Raw genomic sequence first — 13,649 nt, forward strand, 5'->3', positions numbered from 1 at the left:
ACAGTACTGTACAAAAGTCTTAGGCACCCTAGATTTTTTTATTTAAATTTTGTCTTAGATGTTTATTTATTTGTTTTCTGCATTAGTGTGTCAGTAGACTGTTCATTATAGTAACATTTTTTAGATTTAGAAATTTGTAATTTATTTATTTTTGAAAGCCGCTTTTTAGACTTTTGCACAATACTGTATGTATGTACATCACAACACAGAAAAGACACACAAACACACACTCAAACTAGGTGCAAACTATAATATCCGATTCATAAGAACCAGTTGTTTTCATTACATTGAATCACGTATTTACTTGAAGCGGTCAAGTGTTTTGTTTTGCTTTTTATTTCAGGAGGAGGAAACCCCCTCCTGCTACCAGGGAAGGATAACGGGGTTTTTGGGCACCAGACCAGCAGGATTATTTGGCAGCCAAAGAGACACCACTTTCATTACGGTAGATCACATTTAAATTCTGGATAGCAAAGGACAACATTGCACCTGGCGGTTATCAGGAACAAAATACCATGCGGAAACCAACGCTCATATCTTCTCCACCCATCAACTGATTACAATCAACAGAGCAACGGATGCGACAGTGAGTGATGTGCTACCTCAGGGCCCTGCGCTGGAAACTCCTGCGTTTCCTCGATGTTAAGATAAATAGGAAATATAGCGTTCTTATTCAACTCAGATTCCTATCGTCACCGGGAGGGCAATCATGCTGCATTCTCAATTCAAAACCTCCCTGTGATTTTATATTACCTCCACCTGCTTCAGGTCCGTAAGAATCGCGCTGTAATGACAGGTTGGGTCATCGAATAGCAATCTTGACTTCTGATAATGAGAATGGAGCGCCGCTGAAGAAAAAAACACATGTCTGGGACTCTTACTAGATGTCCTATAAGTTTGTCTGGACCAAGAGGAAAGCAATGGAGAACAACTGTTTTACTCGCTAAAAGACAGGCGAACAGAGGCTGTGGGAGGCATAGTGACAACTTGACATATCTAGGTTCCATTTAATGAGCATAAGGAGGGTGGGGTGACACAAAAGTGGGGGAGGGATACAAACAAAGTGAGACTGGGGTTGTGAGAGCTGAGACACCCAACAAGGGAGAGAGAGAGAGACAGCAAAAGCAGAGAGTGTGATTGATATACAGATGACACAAGACTCAGAATAATTAGCAAGTCAGAAAGAGTGAGGATGTGTAAACAGAAAAGGAAGAACAGGACCTGACTCCCATAACTGAGATTAGTGGGAAGAGACGTAGAGAGGAGAGAAAAACAGCAGAAAAATTGGAAAAGGACAATATGAGGAATAACTGAAAGGAACAAGAGGGAAAATTAAGACAAACAAACTCTACAGAAGCAAGTAGGAAATGTATAGAAAAGGACTTTGCTCTTGTATAGACCCTGGTTTTAATGTTTAAAGTTTCCATTCCCACTGGGTAGAAAGAGTAGGACAACAAATGGACACCAAAGAAGAAGACTAACTTACTGAGACATGGAGGAACACTATATGATAACTGTCCTTGATAAAAGGTGAATTTAGCATTATTTAGTTTAGTTAATTATGTTAACCATGAAGAAAAACACATATTTTTGTTTTTTAACAGTTTACTAAGCATTATTAAATGCTATGAATAAGTATTTGTTCTGGAATTAATGTAACAAAAAATTAACAGTTTATCATTTACAGATTGTATCATAAGAAATAGGCTATGACAACATTAGCTTTGTGATTACGTTGGTTAAACATTTATTAACAAAAATACAATGCTCCATTAAGTATTGGCTAGTGATTAACAAATTATTTAAAAAAATATGAATAAACATTTTTGTGTTGCCATTATAAAGTTGATAAATGAGTGGGAGAGCCGAGCCAAGCTAGTCCGTAGGTGTTTGACCTTTGGGGGGATTGTGGGTAACACAGTCTTTGGTGACTCACTGGAGAAACACCCACAGGGGTCCCAGTTCCCCACTGGCTCCAAACTATGACTCATTAACTGGCAGTGTCTGCCTCACTTTGCAGAAATCTGCAAAAGTTCAGCAGAAGATAGATCAAAAGACTGTTCAATTTCACAAAATGATAACAACCCAATCCAAATGGATGCAAATAGAAAACACATTGCTTGGAGACTGTCCGTGAAGGGCAAAGTAGGACACCCAGCGCTGTATAGGGTTGCATCACACTGCATAGGCGTGGGTGGTGAGTGGGTGAGAGGAAGGTTCATTGTTGCAAATTAAATTTCAAATGTTAACTGATATTCCCCACAGACAACATGGCAAGAAGGGATGCCAAAAGCATTTAAGAAATTGAAATAAAGAAATAAAGCAGAACAATTCACTTTGACAAGTTCAAGATGTGCTAAGCAATGATCTATCTTTCATTCCGAATCAGTGGCAAAGAGACGTGGCATCATCACAGCGTGGAGGAAAATGGTAGAGAAAGAAACTGCACTGGGAAGAAAGCTGGATAACCTCAAGGCCTATCTTGCCAAAGCTGTCATCAAACCCCCATGTGAAGCCAATGGAATCGCATGTTCAACCTGACACCCTGGCCTACCTTAGTCAGGATGTCAGTAAAGATGTTGGAAAAACAAACAACAACAAAGTTGGTCATGGAACAAGAAAAGCAATTTACCTGCTGATAGCCCTAGCAAATGAAAAAACCCAGAGAGTAGACATCTTAACAAAGACCCCAACATGGGGAACGAAGGGCAGATGGAGGCAGTGAAAAGTGTAGCTGTCGACTTCTGTAATGTAAGTGGAACGTAATTGCCCCATTACTCAATTTTCCAGATGCACTTGCTTGGCTGGAGCAGTTCTCTACATGAAAATGCTTAAATCAAGGCCAGCAAACATACTTGATGTGATGATGACGTTTGAGGTACCACTTCAAGTATAAGGCTTTAGCGGATATTGAAAGCAGGAAAAAAATCTCCCTGGTCTCACTAGCCCCTTTACACCTTGCATTGACATGCATCTGAAGTGCAGATAGCATCCAAGTACTCATTACCTGCAATTCATTTACATCTGGCATTGAAAATACGTCTTATGTATCCACGTAGAATTGGATTGATGCAAATATGTGTGTGGTCATATCCACCTCTGACCACCTCATAAGGTGGTTTGTACAACTGGATTACAATCTTTTTCATGCCATTTTTCCACTGTGTTGAGAAGGTAGGAAATTTGTTTTTCGATATAATTGGATATATCGGAAAAACAAATTTCCCACCTTCTCAACACAGTGGAAACGCCATGAAAAAGACAGATTGTAATCCAGCACGCGAATGCAGGGTTTTTCACCAGGTGGAGAGAGCAAGGCATAGTTATTTTTTTCATGTATTAAAGAAATTCATTTTTTTAAATTCAGTGGTTCAATATGAAATTCAAATTCAAATTCATGCAATTCAAATACAATCTCTGCTTGCACTACTCTCTTTCCATAAAGACACATGTTATTGCCCGGTTGAAAAGTTGGGTCAATATGTTGTACTTAACTTTCCAGTGTGGAGATCCTCTGAAGCAGAGGCATTTGGAATGGCTTGAAAATGAATCCATTTACTACTACCACTATAGGAAGATTGGAAGAAGTACTCCATGGTCAGTAAACCAAAGGCTATTTCACATAGCTTGGCTCCACAGCTTAGTTTCTCTGGCATGTTCCTACCAAGCCAACATGATGTGTGAAGGTCAATTCCCCACCCTTGGTGCTCTAAATTGATGGTTTTCTTTATCATGGCAGGGTGGGTAGCCTCAATGCATGTCAATATTAGCCTCCCAGTCCATACCCACGCTGCGTATAAGCCTGTATATGAGCCACACACACGTGGATATTTATTTTCACACACTCAAGTGCACTCACACACAGAGTAAACCCGATGCCTGACGGCCATCAGCATTGATCAAACATGACAGTGTGTGTGCTACAGCAGCAAATCTGTTCTGTCAGGTAGGGAGACAACCCTGGCCCATATCACATCCTGAAACAACCTTTCCTTTTATCAAGTGGTGACATTAATTACTGATACATTACACTGACCAGCTCAGTATATCAAGATTGCCACAGCCCTAAATGCAATGTGATGCTCTTTCACTTTGTCACTGACTGAGAGGTGGGATTGCGTGTGTGTGTGTGTGTGTGTGAGAGAGAGAGACAGAGAGTGATGTTCAGTGGGTCTGATAGTCGTGAATGTGATGGCTACAAGTGTGAGATGGAGGTCACTGTCACCGCAAAATACTATTTGACAAATTAGACAAAGCATGTAAATCACTACTCTGAAGGACCACACACACACACTAGGAGAGACAGAGGGTTAAAGTCAGGACAAAGCAAGGGCCGAGGACACCTTCACGTAGAGGACAGAGGTGACAGCCAATCAAATCGTGAGATGGTAGATGGCCCCGTGGAAGGGAATATGAGGCATGCCCTTTCCCTTGCAGAGAGGATGGCTACATCTAATGAAGGATCCTGAGGGCCCATTATGTCACCAACCATTCAGAACCTATGGGGCATCCTTATGTCCTCCCCCCTTTTGCTTAATGAATTCCAGAACCATCTTTCAATGTGCTGTAGGAATGGCTAATATGATAAGCCTGCATTTGGAGCTAATGTTTGTCTTGACAAGACAAATGAAACAATGACACAAACCAAAGTCCAGTGAGGGAAATTTATCTTACTGCAGAGCTTAGTGCAAATCCACAAAGTACGTATTGCCCTGGCAACTGAGCCTCTTAAGGTTGTTGTTTTCACACCTGGCTGATGGAAGGTAGGAGGGATAATGGCAGCGACACAAGCGGGACTTCGCTCGTTGATCCAGACATAAGCCTTGGGTTTGGACAGATGCAGTGTACAGTCTCCTAACTGTTGTCCCTGGACTATGATTTGGGTGCAGCTATGCTCAGTTTCCTGTGAAGAGGCAATCAGCCAAGAAGAAACTGAACCGCCAAATATATCACTAATATTTTTGTATCCAGATGACATTGGAAGCTCAGAAATGTCATTGAAGAAAACATAAAAGTCCTTTATGTGTGGACAGACAAGTCATAATTTTACATTTATCTCAGTGATTGGCTATTTGTGGTGAGATATCTGCATCATAAGGAACTGCCACTGCTGCACCTGAAAGGAAAGGAATTACGTTGGCAGTAGGGAACAACCGCAAAGTCACACATGACACATTTCACTGAGACGACATGCATCATTCATAGTTTATCATCCATGCATCGTTTATCCTTGAAAGCATACTACTGGGTCACAGGGGGTCAACACTGAAAGCTTAATAATGTTTATATATAATTTATATTCATGTAATTAGGATAGTGTCAACACAAAATAAATATGATAATGGCATATTTGCAATTACAATTACTGTGCCTCAGAGCCAAAATGGATTAGAACTAAAATGCACATCCCTATGGGCAAGTATTGCTGAGGAGAAGAGCTGATTTCCCAATGTCAACATCAGCAAAGTTATTATTCCACTCCTGTCTCATTCAAAAACTTCTACATTGAAAGGGAACTTAGTAAATGCCACTTCACCGGCAACATTGCAACAGCATTCAGTACCCATAACACTACAAGCGTGTGCGCTGCACCGAAGCACTGGCACACGTTCAAAACCATTTTCTTTTATATAGCAAGGTTCAGCGATGCCTCTCTGCAAGGTGTAGACCTGGTGAACCTATGTGGAAATCAAATTAATAGCAAGGGTGGGCCCGCGCTCCTGGCAGTTTGCACTGAGTCTGTGTAAACTGATTTTGCGCGTTCTTTCTTCGGCTTATGAAAAGGGATACAGTGAGCAGATGTGCATTTTTATAAGAAAGTCTAAATGGAAGAGTAGAGAGGGAGAGAGCAAGGGAGATTTAGAGAGTGAAAATAAGAGAAACAAAAATGAGGGCTTCTGGTGTTCTTGAAAGGTTGTTACTGTAATCTTTCTGGATGTGTGATGTACTGCAGAGATTGGATGTGTGATGTACTGCAGAGATTGGATGTGTGATGTACTGCAGAGATGAGATGTTTCAAGACTTCTTCAGGGAACTGTGGGCCTTTTGTCTTCACCTGGCACTGACTACTGCAACGGTTGACGTGTCTGAACTCATAGTACTGTTGTGAAGTAGAAGCTAAAATTCTGAAAAGTTCCCCAGGTCATATGATCTAGGTGTTAGATTCTACCATGAGCAGCAGATTCCTACCTGGGGTCGGTGTGGTCTCCTCTTTGTCACGCTCCTCGTGCCACTGCATGGTGCGGTGGTAGCTTAGCATCACCTCCCACAATGCCTTGCACAGATCTGTCAGGCATGGGATGTAGCTGTCCGGGGTAATGTGCTGCCAACAGAGAAGTAGCAAAGACAAGGTCATTGACTTTCATCAGCATTTAAATTCCTTGACATATTTTGTGTGACTCTGCTACTGTTTCACAAGTTTCTGTGTGCTGCTAGTAGTAGTTGACATTTGTATTTCAATATAGGAAAAAAAAAGCCCATTTCGGTGTTCATTAAGATGGTGATAGTGAAATAATGGTGCTGAAATAAAACACATGGTGCTGGACTGCTTTGAAATAAATTCTAGGTCTTCAGGGTATATGATGGTTTTAATAATTGATTTTAGATTAAAGAGACATTCAGCAGGAAAATTAAACATGTAGCTGATCAGCTGTCCTCAATACTGTAGCTTTTAATTAAGGCCTGCTTATCCCTGTCATTCAAGGACACTACATTGGACAAAATCTCATTTCTCAAAAGAAACACTTTGCTTTCATCTCATGTAAGGACTAATTAATGTAAGGACTAATTAAAAAGAGGGTGTCATTAATAGGTTGTCTTGCTATTGCACAGAGAATTCAACTTCAAACATGCTTCTGCTGTGCACAAAATGTGGGGCATCGAGTTATACGACTGTGTCAACTTCCTTGATGAGTTCAAAAGCAACATGCATAAATGATAGCCTACTGTGATAATTACATAAAGGTGAACAAGACTCAGTTTTCATTTTGTTTATAACAAACCCTTTTAGCAATCATTCATGAATGTAAAGGGAGTTCAGAGGGATAATCTCTCTCTGGACAACAATGTACCTTAAGGGATAGAAAGTACTAATTTGGAATAATGCAAATTACTGTTGCTGTCCTCCACACATCCAACAGATGAACAGCAAGTATGATTCTGAGCTCTCGGGAGGCCAGACAGAGTAGAGGAAGGGCATGTGTGTTGAATTACGGTTTGGCCCACCTTAACAAAGTGGAGCTAGCACAATTATACATTTTGGAGGTCATTGACACAGTTCAAGGCTCTACGGAGCAACTCGCCAAACGAGCCTCGTCAACATGTTCAGACAAATTGATCAGTGCCAGATGAAACGGCGCTGTCGACAGCAGCTCCACATGACTTGTTTTAAACATGATTATCAATGAGTGTGTCTAGGCCCCCTGTTACCTTTCACAACAGCAATGTAAATTACACACAGCAAGCCTCACAACACCGGTGGTTTCTGTGGAGAGGAAACAGTGCATAGCAACATGGACCCCGACTGTGGAAAAGCTAATATGAGTTCTACAACAATTTATGTATAAGAGTTCTCTCTTCAATCTTCCTCTGGCTGGCTTCAGCAGTTTACCACAAGCCTATAAATTAGGCATGGCTGGGCTCCTGAATGATAAACCAGCCCGGGCATTTCTCTGGACAGAGCATGTCTTGGTGAGACTTTGAGGTAGATTCACAACTGTAAGCCGTCAGCAAGAAAGTGATGTCATTCAGTGACCGCTACCTCCAAAGACATTGTTGTGAATGGCAGAGCTGCTGCCCAAGGCAACTAAAACACACGGCAGGCCTGAATCCATCACTGTCAAGAACTATTAGAGTTGTGTGAGGTTGCAAAGGTGAAATACATTCAATAGCTATTGCTTAGGAATGTCAATAATATCGCTACATTGAACAGTGAAGTTTGACCCGAGCATCAAACTGAGCATCAAATAGCTCCAGGGCTTCAAAGTAAAAGTGCCAAACTTTAAAATGAAATAGCCAACAATATCAACAAAAAGGAATTTGTTATATATCAAATCTCAGAGTACTGGAGGTAAGGTAATGCATTCATACACACTTCACTACTACAAATATACACAAATATACACAACTCTTATCAAATACTGACTGTCTACCATCTGCTCTCAATAACAACAATATGCCATGCAACAGCTACAGTGATGAAGACCAATGCAATAAATCCTTATTTCAATTTGTTTTAACTGCACTCAAATCTGGAAAGGTGTTAATACCTTTGCTGGGTAGTGGACATGAATCACTTTTCCTACAAAGAGAAGGTGTTTGTGTACCCATGTACAGTGGAAATTCATCACCAAAAGTAACATTTTGACAAAAACAAAAACACACATGTCTACAACTCTGCCACAGCAATCTCTTTAGTTATTCTTCAATTGATAAAATTATATGCAATTAGCCAACACTGGGAACAATTAGAACACAGTTTTCCAGTCACCCAGATAGGAGACTTCATTGGTGCCCTTCATTTGACTCAGGTTCAGTTTGAAAGTTGAAGTTGAAAAAATGTTGAAATAAAATGCAAAAAGTCCAGTAAAATAAACTTCCTCAAAACATCTAAACTAATAATGTTGATTAATAATCCTGATCATGCTATCTAGAAAATAAAATAATCAGGATTATCATTTTAGCCATACTTGTACAGCCCAAGTTCAGTGGTGATCTTATGAGGTCGTAGTCAGTAGTCAGGCTCTATCAACTGCATCTACTGGTTTGAGTTCACATGAAGGACAGTGACCCATATCTGGTGCAGCTGTTGACATGCCTGTACACTGGGCTTGGTGTTACAGGTCATAGGATGGCAGAAAAAAAAAAGTAATTGTGTGTGTAGAACATAGCTAGCAGCTTCAAGCCAACCTGGCTCTCCTCTCATGCTTCAGCAGACACAGCAAATGCACCAGAGGATTGCTGATCCATTTAATCTAAACCGCTTCACTCGCTCTTTAATGCCATCGGTATTTGCTGTCAATATTACTCTCATACACTGTGGCTAACAAATACTACTAAAACAACTACTGCTGCTAATTACTGCTTCTACTATGACTACTATGAAGAAAGCTATATGATATAGTATTAGTAGTAGTTGTAGTAGTAGTATAATTATTATTATTGACCATCAAAGAAAACAAGTAAACACCGGTGCTTAACTGAAATAAATAAACTTTAAGTTACAAATGGACCAGATTGGTAAACTAATGAACCACATCTGACAGAGAGGCTTAGGTTTGCCATTCCATGTTCTCTGGCAGCCATCCATATCACGGCACCATGTTGCCACGCAACTGGGGTGAGGGGAGATGATGTGGGGGTTGGAGGGCAAGAGGTGTGTGCGCGTGCGTGTGTGTGAGATCTTCAGTGGGCCTGATGAGAAGAAATAACCCTCCAGCAAACTGCTGTCCCGTCTGTCTGTGTGTGTGTGTGTGTGTGTGTGTGTGTGTGTGTGTACGCGTACAAGGTGAGGGCTAGAATGATAAAAGTGCAAACCTATGCCATGTCACACTTGCTGTAGGTAAGGTCACACAGGAAAAAACCTTTATATTTGCAGAAACAGCCGTCCTCCATGCTGAGCACCGTGTCCTTACAAGTACAGCGATGGGAGCATGGAGGAGTATTTTAAATGCAGCCTTTTTAGAACAAGCTATTTGGTTTTCTGAAGACGGTTATGTATCACCATCATATGTATTACCTAGAAAGTGTTAAGCCGTGTCAGGGAGGTTTTGAAAAGAAAGCGCTGAGTGCATTTTCCAAGTGTGTGTGTGGGCAGGTGGGTGTATGCATGAAGGGAAGGCCACACATTCAACAAAGGAGATAGGACAGTGCAGGTTCCCTGATCCACTTGCTTTTTGGAGACACAATCACCCCCCCCCCCCCCCCCCCCCCCCCGCCCCCCCCCAAAAAAAAACCTGCGATCAGATACAAAGTCAGCAATCTGTAGATCTGCCGCGCCAGCAAAGAAACAAACATAGTCTCTCCCGACAAAGTACTCTCCTGAAGAAGAATCTCTCATACACAAACACACACACACACAAATTAATCCGCTCACTCTGGCAGGCCACTGGAACAATGGATCAGCAACTTGGAACACCGGTTTGCAAAACTCTGGTCTAACTTTGATCCACAAGTATGACGCTTTTTAAAGCATTTAGGGAGTTGGGCATTATGAAGTTCATTTGAAAGCTTATAACATATCTCAATGATATTTTGAGTCACAGTCCTGTGAGGGAATCATTTAGCAAATGTCTGCAAAGATGTCAGTATGTCAGGTTATTGTTGGAGGAAAACAACATTGTGACTCATCATTGCACAGGTATTATTCTGCTTTGTTTTCAATCGAATTTGTTACACTGTAACGGTTATCTAACCCTACGGTGTTAAACAATTAGCTGCTGTTACAGTTTAGACTCAAGAGTGTTTCAAAATATAACTTTTGATTTATGTCATCCCTACATTTTGGATGAGTGCTTGAGGATAAGTAAGAAAATTATAATGTTGCTAATGTTGGTGACAGCAACAACAATGAGCTTTATGGTATTAGCGGCTACCTTGGGCTCAGAGCCGGACTGAACAGATACTTAAACGAACCCCCTATCAGTCGGTCCTGGTGTATCATGAAGGATGCAGAGATCAAGGCGGCTAATAGCGTACTCCTCGGAGTGGTGAAGAAGATGAGACGGGAGGGCAGAGACACAACCACACACCACCAGGCGCTGACTGCCAGTGATGAGAAAATAATACGCCACTCATATTCCTGCAATCCGGACCACCCCAGAGGCCTACTGAACGAACTCCGGTTCCACATTCAGCTTCACTTTGATCGCAGGGGAAAAACAGAGAGCTGAAACCATCACCATTCTTCTTCAAAACCATCGGAAATGGACAAGAAATACTGCAGCATGAGTTTTAATGAAGAAACACCTTATGGTACTCTGCCAGTCCACTTGAATCAACTTACATATGCTCCCCCAAATCTACAAAGAGGCCAGTACCAGCAAGATCTACGCAAAGTCGCAAACCACTGCCAACGGAGTTCCACAGTACAGCCGGTCTCGAAACAAGGGAAATCATAGCTGTCAGTGGGCACAGGCAATAACAACAGCAATATACTAATAATTAAAATGCACACTGTGCTGTTTGATTTTATTTTTATATGCTTATGCAATATCATTACAGATGCAAGAGTTCACTTAAGTCTTATGGGAGACCCTCACTAGACAACCGAAAAAGATGGAGCAACATTCTCACAGCCCGATTGCCTGAAACACACTCACACTCACTCTGAAGTGTGTAGCCCTGTCTGAAGATACTGAAAATCACAATTATGGACTGGATACTCTTCAATAACTATACACTTAATGGAAGTGTACAAATAAATGTGTATCAGCAGCAGTGACTAATGACAATTGACAAGGAGGGGATAGGAGACTGTTTCACACAGGAACATTTTTGAGTGATCAAAAATGTTCCTGTCTCATACGTAGTTTCATATGGGTCATCACAAAAACTTGTCGAGCACCACACCAAGGTTCATGGGGCTTGACAATCTTTGTCAAAAGCATCGACTGAATCCCTGAGGACTTCAGATGGAGAGGAAAACCCGAGTGCATTTTGCTGTCATTCAAAGTACAGACAGGAGACAAACTCTTTTTTTTTTATTGCCGGGGAAAAATCAAGAAGCATCCAAAAACAAAATGAAAAAAATAAATAAAAATAATCAAATGATGACTGGGGCATCCTGGCCCAAGGATAACAAATCAAACAAAGCATTCCTTTGGAAATAAAACCTCTCTTCATGATAAACACCCACAGGGCTTAGATGTGTATCGCCGCTGTGACACAGTAATATAAACACACTACATAAGACCAATTTCCATCCAGAAGAGCTGGGGAGATAAGGGGCACAATGTTTCTGCAGCGGATTGGTTTCATTCTATAATGAAGCTAGCTGCATCAGTGATTAACTAAACACAAAAAGCATTGAAAACTAGACTGGAGCTGCCTAGGATCATGGCACTGGTTAATATGAAAAAGCAATAACGTCTGTATCCACGCGACAGCCTCGCCAAATGGTCCGTCCTTGAGATATACAACAGCACTTAAAGGCCGCCCAATATCAAAATGATGGGACATCGCATAATAAAAAGGAGGATGGACCTGGGTAATCAACGAGCAGTTGTTTGAAATCATTGTCAGGGTGTTTTTTCTGCCATCAGCTAATGGCTGTGTGCAATACAGGTAACAAAAATAATGCTTAATGAGTTTTAGATGAGCAAAGTTTGAACAAAGCAATTTAATTGGTCAAAGCTTCATAAAGAGTGGCCATCCCAGCGTGATGAAACGTGGAATTTGCTACTATGTTACCTAGTGTGGTAACCAGAGGGCTAGTAAGCCATCTGTCCTGCTTTCACTTGCTTTCATGCTTACATGCACCACTTTGAATTAAACTTTTGAAACTACATATGCGTTGGTAAGTGAACCAAGAGGGCAATCTTTTGTGGGATTATGGGTACTTAAATGTTACGCCCATGCGGCTAAAAGCCAAAACCATAATTACAGCACATTCCCTCCCATGCATTATTACTATATTAGGTCACTTTGTCTAAAGCCTACAAGTGGTTAAACTGTTAAATAGTCGCTCTCATGATAAATTCAACTGCTGCTATTTTGGCACAAAATATGTATACAGCACAGTATACAGTGAAGTAGAAGTTCCTACAGACTTGGATCTATTTCCATCAGGGAGGGAAGTCAGACAGTAAAAAGAGCAGGGAATTGATGAGGGGTGAAGCAAACCGATAATGATGAGCTGTTATGTAAAATTCATAAGCCCCTTTCACAATAAGAACTGACCTTTCTGAGCATTCCCATTTCCCTTGAATTTTAACTCAGCACGACTAAGTGGCAAGTTCAGAGGGTCTAACGTGGGTCAGTTTTTTCTTAACCTTTATTTATCCAGGGAGTCGACTGGGCATGCTTGCTCTTTTCCAGCAACACCCTGATACACATTCATCCTGTTCCACACATTCACCCCTGGGAGCTGCCCAGAACGGCCACAGTCTTCTCCTGCAGTCCACTGAGCAGCTCCACTGGAGCGCCACCTCAGCAGTAGTTGCTGAGGGAGTGGACAATGTTGCTCATTCACCCACATTTTCCCAGCTGGTCTGGGGATTTGAACTAGCAACCTTCCCGTCACCAGATCTTGAACCTCTAGACTACCACTGCCCCACTTACACCATTTCCATTCTGTCACAGGGATATTTTCTTTAGATTAGAAACAAGTCACTGAGTGCCCCTAAGCTCTAAAATCCCAAACACCCTCAGAGAGGAACACTGGGGAAAAGACTCAGTAAAGTCTAATAAGACAATGTTATCAGCCTGTCTGATTCTCCACACCTCTTCAAGAACATCTCAGACTGGTGTGAGTACTTTATAAGCTACGTTGACATTTCACATGGGTACCTAGGGCAATCTTTTCTTTTGACACTTTATTGAAGTACCCACACTTTGGGGATAAATATGCAGAACTAGAAACCTGCCTCAGACAAACAAAATAATCTAAAGTAAAGAGTTAAGGAAGCACAGAAAAGACCTGAAAACTCACT

At 41.4% G+C, this 13,649-nt stretch overlaps 1 protein-coding gene across 1 annotated transcript in view; it reads right to left on the reverse strand.

The window, feature by feature from the left end:
- Positions 1 to 13,649, reverse strand: part of vps50 (VPS50 EARP/GARPII complex subunit) — a 107,153-nt gene that overhangs the window by 53,550 nt on the left and 39,954 nt on the right. Inside the window, exon 13 of the mRNA XM_078290457.1 lies at positions 6,190 to 6,322. Coding sequence (XP_078146583.1) covers positions 6,190 to 6,322 — 133 coding nt within the window. The remainder of the gene's footprint in view (positions 1 to 6,189; positions 6,323 to 13,649) is intronic.

The sequence above is a fragment of the Centroberyx gerrardi genome, chromosome 19, assembly GCF_048128805.1.
Source record: "Centroberyx gerrardi isolate f3 chromosome 19, fCenGer3.hap1.cur.20231027, whole genome shotgun sequence".
Lineage (NCBI taxonomy): Eukaryota > Metazoa > Chordata > Actinopteri > Beryciformes > Berycidae > Centroberyx > Centroberyx gerrardi.